Source organism: Barbatula barbatula (assembly GCF_947034865.1).
Source record: "Barbatula barbatula genome assembly, chromosome: 15".
Lineage (NCBI taxonomy): Eukaryota > Metazoa > Chordata > Actinopteri > Cypriniformes > Nemacheilidae > Barbatula > Barbatula barbatula.
Window position 1 is genome coordinate 9,414,733 of NC_136778.1, and position 10,956 is coordinate 9,425,688.

General features: G+C 37.0%; 2 protein-coding genes across 4 annotated transcripts; one reads left to right on the top strand and one right to left on the bottom strand.

The window, feature by feature from the left end:
- Positions 1-2,946: 2,946 nt before the first annotated feature.
- Positions 2,947-5,593, bottom strand: tmem179aa (transmembrane protein 179a-A). Its single transcript, XM_079474950.1, has 4 exons — positions 5,214-5,593; positions 4,659-4,796; positions 4,501-4,579; positions 2,947-4,399 (listed from the first exon to the last, which is right to left on the bottom strand). Exons 1-4 carry the CDS (start codon positions 5,513-5,515, stop codon positions 4,223-4,225), a joined length of 696 nt encoding a protein of 231 aa, XP_079331076.1. The 5' UTR covers positions 5,516-5,593; the 3' UTR covers positions 2,947-4,222.
- Positions 5,594-6,089: 496 nt separating this feature from the next.
- On the top strand, positions 6,090-10,089 carry prph2lb (peripherin 2-like b). 3 transcript variants are annotated; one of them, XM_079475497.1, is made up of 5 exons: positions 6,090-6,238; positions 6,540-6,594; positions 6,874-7,344; positions 7,971-8,217; positions 8,388-10,088. In XM_079475497.1, the coding sequence occupies exons 3-5, from the start codon at positions 6,920-6,922 to the stop codon at positions 8,622-8,624; spliced, it is 909 nt and encodes a 302-aa protein (XP_079331623.1). In that variant the 5' UTR covers positions 6,090-6,238; positions 6,540-6,594; positions 6,874-6,919; the 3' UTR covers positions 8,625-10,088. The 3 variants fall into 3 exon arrangements, with proteins under 3 accessions (XP_079331623.1, XP_079331621.1, XP_079331622.1); XM_079475496.1 differs by having other exon boundaries at positions 6,102-6,238; positions 6,700-7,344; XM_079475495.1 differs by having other exon boundaries at positions 6,540-7,344; positions 8,388-10,089.
- Positions 10,090-10,956: the final 867 nt, after the last annotated feature.

Sequence of the window (10,956 nt, forward strand, 5' to 3'; positions counted from 1 at the left end):
AGAGAGAGAGAGAGAGAGAGAGAGAGAGAGAGAGCGAGAGAGAGAGAGAGAGAGAGAGAGAGAGAGAGAGGAATATACAGGCAGACTGTAAGCAAACAAAGCATCATTCTGTGAATTCAACAAACCTGGTTTTAACATAACACCCTGTTGACATTTTCCTTCGTCTGATCAAGTGGTCCTGAACATTTCACAATTTTGATAGGAACTGTTGAACTGTTGAGAACCACTCGACCAAATGGGAAGCCACAGGTTACCGAAGAGAAGAAACGCGATGAACGCCGTAGATCCTTCGCCGTCTGTTATACGCTTGAAAGAAAATAATATTCACACTTGAAAACCCGAAAGAATCGTTTCTTAGAGAGATCTTTCCAACCACACCAACTACTGAATGCTGTTCTTCTAATACACGCTTATATATAGAGAAAAAAGACGGGGTGTCACACGGGTAGTGGAATGATGATCATGCCGGTTGGACCTGTCAGAGAGGTTCCTAGCATGCGTGGGCTCTTTAAAGAAGTTCGTTCACCCTAGACCTACTTGCTAGACCGGTTATAAGAGGACGAACACACCTTTTCTTAAGAGAAACCCCGGTTTAAATTAAAACAGTTGTGAGTTTACTTACATGATTGATTTACAAATTTCAGTGTCTCATATTTTATAAATTTTTATTCATTTACTCTTGTATTGTGAATCAAATCAGATCAACGTTGTAAACTTTTTACGATACAAAAAGGACACATTTGCAATAATACAGTCAGACAGTTGCATTGCTTTAGAAGGTGATACTGTAATTCACAATAAAATGTCAATGAAGAGTAAGAGAGTGAGAGAGAGAGAGAGAGAGAGAGAGAGTGAGAGAGAGAGAGAGAGAGAGAGAGAGAGAGAGAGATTTGTTGATGATGTGGTTGAACAGGTCTCAGGTTTTTGCATTGCTAACATTTAAAAAAGACATTTGACCAAACAAGGAGAGATAAAAATGTAAATGGGTTTCAAATTGAATAAAGTATATAATTATTTTTACTTTACAAATAATACACCTGCTATTGTGACATATGATTATGATATTCAGTCATTATCAACTAGCAATCTAATGATTTCTGTTTGTATAATTATTTTCATAGAAAACGGTTTTATCCTTGTTATTTTATCCTCATTCTTTGAAACCTATTTTGTTGCCGTCATTGAATGTAGGCAAGCAGAATGCTTATGAAGTCTGTTCTCTATTTGAAACACATTAAATATGACACTAATTATAGTAAATAGCATTAAACATGATGGTGAAGCACACAGTAATGTTATTTTCTGTATCAACAAATGACATCATAAAGGAATAGTAGGAGTTTACAGTTTTGTTTTCACCTGCCAACAAGCACTGTTCAATACTGAAGCCACATTTTCAAAACTCTAGTAACAACTGATGTCTTCTCTGGCAATGCATCTTGAAAAATACACTGTGAATATCTAATCTAATGCTGGCAGTCTTCAGGAAAAATGTCTTCACAATCACATTCATGTACAGTAAAGTCTACAACTTTTAGGAATAAATCTTTTTTTCTGCTTATGTACTCTAAAATAAAATACACAACACTAATGTAAAGTTTTAAAAGAATTACTGGAGAAATGCATAAAATGTGTCATCATTCTGTTTGAATGTGTTTTTAACCATTTTGAAAGCAGTGTGTTAGCATTTGAAAGACGTGTTGAAAATATATAGTGTTTTACAGGTTATAGAGTATGAATGACAAAAGTATTTGTGTCACTTTATTTGACTCATCTATTCATGCCCTGTTCACGTGGCCTCTAAAGCTGATGTCACTAGCTGTATATATTTAAGAAATGCATATTTTAAAATTCAAAAAGAAGCATGAATGCTATTCTACAGGATGCACTTGTAAAGATGCCATCCTCTGACTGGAAAAATCTTATTGGATGCTTTTGTCTACACGGCAGACCTGTTCTTTGCGGTCACAGAGAAACTATCCCAACTGCTGACATTCCTCTGCTTTAAAAAATACATTCCCTGGGCAATGATATGATTAAAGTTTTAGCACAAAATCATAAACTTGAGTGAGATTTTGTGTGTGTGTGTGTGTGTGTGTCCACAGTGTCCACAGTGTCCATGTTTAGTTAAACTTGCATGTGGGGAAAATCTAGTTCTGATCACACTGGGGAAATTGCATTTGCAGAACAGTCTGTATTAAACTTACATGTATTGCGAGACACTTTATATCCTATAATCAATACAATGTTGCCCCTTTCAAATCTATCACATTGTACTGGTATATCCAGACTGACCAGAAATGCATGTCAATGGGAAAATACCCCATTTGTTCAAAGACTAAATGTTGCTTCTATCACAGAAGTACACATAACCAGTTTAGGGCCATTTAATTAATCTTTTCCCACATTTCCAAGTTATGAAACTCAACGAAACTGTGCAATAACACAAATAATAACGTTAATTGTGTATACGTGAAATATTTTTCTATTAACTTCATTCAGTTAAATTAATGCATGTCATAATCTTTTTTTTATTAAAAACAATTTTAGTTTTGAAATTAAAGAAACGGTTTTAGCTATTACATTTTGTCCACAAAACCTCTAGATCAAAGGATTTGTAACATCAAGAAAACATTTTAGTCGCGTGATCCTAAACTTTAAATCGTAGTTTACATGTCGTGAGACAGCTGGAACCAGTTTCTAGAAGATGTCAGACTCCACATAAAAGATGTATTCTTTAACTCTTTGGAGTTACTCTGTATTTGTTAACTTTACATACAAATTAATTTAACGTCTTTCTCTTATGATGAGGGTTACCGGAGAAGCAATTAAGAGGAATTCAAGGAAGTTGGCTCTAGGTTCTCCTAAAGGTTCTGCTTGTGTAACAGGTGAGGAACACATTGAGGGTATTTTGATGTTTAAAAACAAACCCAAAATATGAAATTTGTGATACGATCTGTTTTATTGGGCTTCCAAGAAATAGCATAAAACATATCAATCTCTGGAGTCATCACTAGGCCATTTGAGAAATGGGAGGGAGATGGATGGAATGCTGTTTGTACTGAACTGAACAATGGCTCCTCCACATTCTTCTTCTCAGAGAGGCTATGTGACATTTTTAGCCTCTGTGATAGATCTGAAAGAAACCAGCTTCACATTTTATGTCCGTACATAAAGGGCTGGTTTACTTACTGTATAGGCTGCTTGACTGTAAATTGACTTTTGATCACGTTGTCCCTTGTTCTACTTGCTAAAGCGAAACAACATATTGTGACTAAGACATAACTCTTGTGATCACAAAGCCATGTAAGGAACATTATTGGGCTGAAGCACACAAACAACAGCTACAGTTTGAAATGCATTCTAAGTAAATAACAATAGGTTTTACAAAAGACAACATTGGGGAGTGTGATTTAGGATTGTGCCTTAAAACCACATTATAGTTATTTCAGTCTTCATTTGATTGATATCCAGTTTAAATTACATTATCTCAGAGTAGTGAGGTAGTCTAAAGGTAAGTGTTTACAATTGTAAGTGAAGAGAGGCAAAATCTCAAGAGTTTGTAATATTCTTTATCATTTGTGGTCTTACAGTCCAATCAATTTCAATTAAGACATTTTGCCAAGAAATATAGCCTTATTACCATTTAAACAGAGCCATGGAAACGAGCAAATGTATACATATTGCTTTGAAATGATTTACGTTTATATTCCACGCACAACATTTTTTTAATTACTTGGTTGTTAATAAGGAAACAAGCATCAAATCTAGTTGAATATTTAGCGATTCTTTAAAAAATAATTTCAGCCACTCGGAGGCGACAAAGATAACAAAACGTTTAACCGCTGGTCGTTGAGAAGCACAGTTGTACAGTTGTAAGATGTTTTGCCAAAACTAAGTGATCTGGTATCATATGTACATTTTATATTTTAATAATAAGGGTATCATCCTGTATCTGTTGAATGAAAACAAATTTCTTACTTCAAAAAATGTATACTTGTATGTTTATTCATAATTTATAAAACAAAATAAAACCATGCACCACGTTTTCATCTTATCTTAGCTCTTGCAAGAACACATACCCAATATTAATCGTCATAATAAAAAATGAGCATAGGTTTTATACATTAAACATTTTGAAGGTTTATTTCAGGTCTCAGGAACTAGTAGCGGTGTGACTGGTATATACTGTTAAGGGATTGAGAGAGAGAGGGATGTTGGTTTACATCATGACATTCCTGTTATACACATAAGAACTCTGTAAAGGATGACCGAGCAGAAGCTCCTTCTCCTGAACTAGACTGTCCAGCAGCTCCTGCTGCCTATGGTTATGATAAACCTTCATGAAGGCCAGCACTGTTAGACCCAACCAGCATAACCAAGATGACCACAATCCAAACTGTGAAAGAGAGAAACAGAAAAATTGCACTAATATCCTTAACAATTGATATTTTGAGCATGAGACTTCAGAAATATTAGCTTGACCCTAAAATGTCTTACCTGTGCGATTGCAAACTGGTCATAAAAGGATGAGTTATCAACACCAAGCTCTAAATTAGTGTCTTGCAGGTCCTCACAACTGCCAAAGAGAAATGCAACCATCTTTAAACTTTATTAATATTAAGATTTTTGCTCTGATGTATACTGTCACAGCTTACCTGCTTGGCAAGGCCCCGTTTTCAGTGACAGCATCACACCATGAGTTGAAGCCAACACTGGTAATGGTGCCTGCCACAAACACCATAAATACCACAAGTAGGGACAGCAGCAAATTCAGGAAGGCATGGAAATGAGAGCTATAAAAGATGAAAAAACAGCCATTGAATAAAATAGTTTATCATAAAATGATTTGCTTTGATTATTAAAATTAAGAAAATGTAAATATGCAGGTCCCTACTGAGAAAACCCAGAGAAACAATCACAAAGATTCTAATGGGTTTAATGGTTATAATTTTTTGGAAACAACAGTATAATGGTTTCTGTGGGTGTCTACTGGTGATGTATTGAGATATGATGATGGGATATGGTGAATAGGAATCATAGAACAATATTAAACCCTAATGGAATTAAGGCCCAAAACACCACATACAATAATTCTGTAATGGTGAAAAGGAACAGTTGATGATTCATAATGGTATCTCAGAATTATTTTGTTTTTCAGCAGGGTTTAATCTCGAATATAGATTACTGTAAATGCACAAGGGGTCACCTACTCGTCGTGCCCTTTGCAAAGAGAGAAGAGCGTCCGCCACGCCTGTACAGCGGAGAGGATGAGCGACACGATGCCCACGAAAGTGATAAAGCGGCAGGATGACTCTGGTCCCCATTCCTCAACAACAAAGCGCTGCTTCCCCATCGTCATGTTCTCATTCTGCCACATTCCCTCCGTAAATAGCAGGCATCTTCCCTGGAAGTCTTCCCCGTTCTCGGAGAGTGGCACGACCGAGATGAAACCGAACAGAAACGCTAAAAAGTAAAGGATGCACTGACCGAACAGAAAATTATCGACGGCCATCGTCCCGGCGACTGCATTCTGCTGCTACTGCGCATGTCGATGAATGCTAACCTGTCTCTGCATCATTAGACGGGGACTAAAAATTTTACCACTTGTCCTGTATATTACATAGCTCAGATTTATATAATAGATTACAAGAGATATGTGTTGCTTTTCTTCCATGCGTAAAATGTCTAATGTTCCATAAAACCGATCATATTTGAGATTTGAATTATTTCCCGATTCACATTTCTGTAAACATGTACTGTTTTTACCAAACTAAATGATAATAAATAAACTATAGGTAAACTGTTTTATTTGTATTTGTTTATTTGCTATATATGTATTGGCCAAATATGAATGAATAAAGTAAGGCTCCTCCAGTTGAGTCTGTATTTCTCCCTCATCTCATACGCAAGAATTTTAGGCAGTCTTGTGTTTGAAGGATTTTACTTTACTACAAAATTAATGTTTAGCCTTTTTTATTGGGCTATTGTTTTTAAGTGGGTGGGGTAACGCTGTTATTCGCGTGCATTTGCCCAGATGGCAAGCCAAGGAGGTGTTCCATTAAATCCAAAGGATAAATGGATTAGTTGAAGGTCAAAGCGAGGCTGAACGGAAGTCACTTTAAACCTTCTCACGTCTTGTCTCTTACCTGAAACATGCCTAAAAGAAACAAGGAAGCGCCTACAACTACTGTTTATGGATTATATGACCATCTGTGAATTCATGAGAAATGAACAGGTAGGTTGTGTGTTTTTGAGGGGGGTTTATTTTGACAGAACATGTAGAAAGCTAGCAGGTATTTGAGATTGTACTGAGAATAATGATCTTGGCCAATTTCATGAACACTAATGCTTACAATTTTGAAGTGTGTATGGAATAGGTAGGCCTACTTCAAATAATATGTTATTAAATGCTTTGTTATCATTGTAATTCACAGAATTCTTAAGTTATTATCTTGCATTATTTATTGCATACGTTTATATATATATTACCACACAGTGTAAAGTATCTTTGCATTTTTTCCCTGTTTTGATTTCAGTACCGGTACTGTTATCCAGCTAAGGTCATCATCCAGGAGTGTAAAAATACCTCATGTAAGCAGCTTATGAAGCCCTATTGTTCTTCTATCCCAGTTCACTTACCTATTCTGTGGAACATTTTAACCATCCTCTCCAATTTGCCATCATTTATCCCCCTAGAATAAAATTTACACCAGGATTTCAACATTTACTGCTGAGAAGTTAAAAGCACACCCACCATTTTACAATGGCCGTCTTAAAAGTGACATTCACAAAGACAAATAGAGACAAATTGGCCCAGGTTTTATGGGTGTTGAACTGGGTGTCCGTGTTAACAGGAGTTACTCTCTTTAGTCTGGGCCTGTTCCTAAAAGTGGAAATCGAGAAGCGCCGCGAGCTGATGTCAAAGGAGATCGACTCAGTGCCAAACATGCTTATCTCTGTCGGCCTGACTGCCTGCACGATTAACTTTTTAGGGGGAAAGATCTGCTACGACTGCCTGGACACCACCAAATTCCTGCGATGGAAACTACTGATGCTGCCTTACATCATTTGTACATTTTTCTTCACGTTTTGCATCCTCGTGGGGGCCCTCATGTGCTATAGCATGCGCAATGAGCTTGAGGAGTCGTTGTTTCAGGGCTTGTGTGATGCCATGCGGTACTATAAGGACACAGACATGCCAGGCCGCTGTTACATTAAGCGCACAATGGACATGCTGCAGATGCAGTTTCAATGCTGTGGCAATGGAGGCTATCGGGACTGGTTTCACATACAGTGGATCAGTAACCGTTACCTGGATATGACGAATAGTGAAGTGGTGGAGTAAGTCAATTATTCGACCCATAATGCACTTTTATCTCAAGTGTTTAATTTTGATAAATTATGAATAAAATGAAAGTTGTTTTAAAAGTGGGAGTAAAGCAAGTACGCATTTGAATGCCCTGCTAAAAAGAAACCCAATAGAAACCATCACAGAAATGCTAATGGTTTACATTAAAATACCATTATGAAACATGATTTTCATAAAAAACCTAAACAAAATTCCTTATTGTGGTGTATTCTGGACATTATTCCAATGGGATTTAATGGTTCCCATCTGCCAGATAACATCCCACCAATGGAATTCATCACATACCAGTTGACATCATTAGAGTTTTCATTAAAACCACTACAATTCCCATTATTACCATTAAATCCAATAAAACCTTGATTTTGTTTTGGGCCGGTTATATTGTTTCTTTCAGTAGGGTGTAGATACCTCATTGTTCTGTTTGTCGTGTATTAACGTTTGTAATTTTTGAACACATATGATATGTTCTGATATCACTTAATTGTTGATGTTTACCATCATACAGTACATATTACACATATTCTGTCATTTCTTTACTCAAATTATTTTGTATCCATTTCCTACACCCACTGTCTCTGAAAAATAATTTTTGCTTCAGTCGACTACAGAGTAATGTGGAGGGTAAATATCTGATCGATGGCGTGCCCTTCAGCTGCTGTAACATACAGTCTCCTCGACCCTGCATCCAACATCTAATCACCAACAACTCGGCGCACTATAACTATGACTACCAGACGGAAGAATTGAACCTGAATCGAAAGGGCTGCAGACATGCCCTTCTGGATCACTACACAGACATAATGCAGTCCATCGGTTTAATTGTTCTCACCATCTGGCTTTTCGAGGTTACTATTTTATTTTGTAATGAAATGTATTACGTAAATGTTTGATTGAGGAACATAAAGATCTATCATTTAGTTTTCAAAACATCATTTACCATAGTCTTTTCAAGTGCATTGGTTTATCGTAGCTAGCTTAACTCAAGTACTTTTTACATTTCTTCTTCTTCCACCAGGTGTCTGTGTTGACCGGAGTACGTTATCTTCAGACGGCCATGGAAAATGTGTTGAGGTTAGGCGACCCTGACTCAGAGTCTGATGGCTGGATTCTGGAGAACAGCCTTGCAGACACAGCCCGTTATAATTTCAAAATCATTAAGAACTTGGGCAAGTGCTACCAAGTGGACGATGACCCCAATATTGATGTGCCAAGCACAAGTCAGCGACCACACGAGAACGTGCTTGCCAGCTAAATACCAGCGAGCAGTGAGGTGGTACTAAAAACATGGATATTTACCCAGCCATTCAATAATGGCAGCCTTGGAGATCAAGCTCTGTACTGCATCTAACATTACTCTTTACCAGATGAACACAAAGAGGAAACAAATGTAAACTGGAATTTTTTGTAACGAAAAATATGATGAAAAGGTGATCGCAAAGTTACTGCACGGCAATGTAACCCTTGTGCCATAAAAACTATGCTAATGTGGATTTGGATAAAAGTGTCTGCCAAATGCATAAATGTAAATGTAAGAGAAATGAAAGAGCATTTTAGGATGCTGCATGGGAAACATGAACATGAGGGGATTTGTATAAGCTTGAGATCCAACCTCAATCAGTTCGTCTCATCCTGTAAAATATAATTTGCAATTCAGGGATACAGTTCCTGTGACCAATGACTTACAACTAAATTGGGATGGACACGACAGTAAGAGGACTTAGCATGAACGGTAATGGACGACATACTTTTCTGTGCCTCTGTCCTGTAATGAAGATTATTCTGTGCACCGTAATATCTCAATGGCACATTTAAAGATTATGTAAAAAGGGTTCAAACAACAGGCCTGTGTCATTATCGAGAAGGCATACTACAAACTACAAAATGCCTTTACTGTATTTACTGTAGTTTTACCTCTAGTAAAGCATTCACAACTTGCTTTGGCAATTTAATGTGTCTTTGGACAGTGATGGAGGGCCCTCTGATATCCAAAAGCCTTGAGTGGAGAGGAAAAATAAAACATTGCAAATGTAACTGATATCGATACAAACAAACATGGCTTGAATTATGCGCCTGTGACTACTGGCACAATGAATAGACATAAGAAATGTTATAAGCCCCAGGCTACTACAGAGCTCAACTCTCAGAACTCAAAGATGTTCTAGTGACTGGTTGCATCTAAATTTTCAATTGGTTCACTTTAAGTTTCAGTGTTTCGGGTGTTTGAAAAAGTAACAAAGCTTTAACTGAGCCTTAAAACCCCTTACAAGGAGTACTGTCTTCTGATTGCATTATTGCAGCTTTGATGTACAGTATAGTCATCGCTGAAATGCATTACCTAACATTGACCATTCTTGTAATTGAAACTTTTTCTCTCAATCGCTACTCTAATGCTATATTTGCTATATAATTTGACATGACAAACAGACCAAATATTTTTTATCAAATTATGAGAAACATGTTTGTCCCAATTAGATGAACTTTCAAGGATTTTGAGTCACAATTGTGAAATGTATATTGCAATCTCATTTTCTTGTTTTTAATTTTCTGACCAAAACAAATAGGCCTTTAAAAGGGTGTTGGGCTGGTGCTCTGAGGCCTTGTAGGACCAGTAAATGCAAAGAAAAATGATGTCTTACAAGTAACTTGAGTTTTGCCATCAGATTTAGTTCCTGCTGTGTTTATCAGCATGTATTAAAGGCATTTTGTCATGACATTTCAGAAGTGGTTATATTTTTATAAAACGTGTGAGAGTGCCTAGGATAAAAAATAATACAATTACACTAAAGTGCCTCAGTGTCTAGACTGTATAACTGTTATATTTGGTGAGCCCTTCAAAGCGAGCCAAAGTAAGCTCAATTTGTGCACAAGCAGCATTCAAAACCAAATCCCCTGAACTAAAGAGATTGCTCTCCATTTATCTTTTAATCCGTCACTGGACCAAGCAACCGATTAATATCCATCTTGGATTAAAACACATCTTAATGTTCATATAATCTGATGGTAAAAGTATACATGCTAAATGCTGGGATATTGCCAGGTGACAATAGACGTAACTATAATTTATAGACACATAAAGGCCTATTGATTCCATCTTAATATTACTATTTAATGCATATTCATTCATATAACATATTTGTGTAACAAAACTTTGTGTTTCACAGCAAAACTTTGTGTTTCACAACAAAACTTTGTGTTTCATAACAAAACTGCCTTTAAACTTAGACTCTCTGTATGCATGTGTCTGTAAAAACACTAGACCACTGTAACAGACTCATGGATGATCGCATTTTCCCCCGAAACACAAATGTGAACCTCTGAAACGCATAACCCCTGTTGCATTGTATGCAGCTTCCTTTTGGACCCCTCTGCGAGCGTGACGTGCACAAAGCTCCGCCCCCTCTGAGTACGGCTTCTGTGAGACTGGACAGAGGGTGTTTTGGACGTTTCCCAAACTCATTCACATACGTGCATGGTCATTTTGCTTTGAACATTAATATTACATACGCCGTCTCAGTCGCCCAGCTGAAATGTCGCGTGTAGTTTGGGTAAATTGTCAAATACACAATATTGTGATTTGATAACTC

Bases quoted from the DNA above. Each gene is read 5' to 3' on its own strand.
- tmem179aa (XM_079474950.1), bottom strand. From the start codon at position 5,515: ATGGCCGTCGATAATTTTCTGTTCGGTCAGTGCATCCTTTACTTTTTA. The intron at 4,797-5,213 runs GTAGGTGACCCC...CATCTTTTATAG, and splicing joins CTTTGCAAAGGGCACGACGA to CTCTCATTTCCATGCCTTCC. The intron at 4,580-4,658 runs GTAAGCTGTGAC...TCTCTTTGGCAG, and splicing joins AACGGGGCCTTGCCAAGCAG to TTGTGAGGACCTGCAAGACA.
- prph2lb (XM_079475495.1), top strand. From the start codon at position 6,767: ATGGCCGTCTTAAAAGTGACATTCACAAAGACAAATAGAGACAAATTG. The intron at 7,345-7,970 runs GTAAGTCAATTA...TTTTTGCTTCAG, and splicing joins ACGAATAGTGAAGTGGTGGA to TCGACTACAGAGTAATGTGG. The intron at 8,218-8,387 runs GTTACTATTTTA...TTCTTCCACCAG, and splicing joins TCACCATCTGGCTTTTCGAG to GTGTCTGTGTTGACCGGAGT.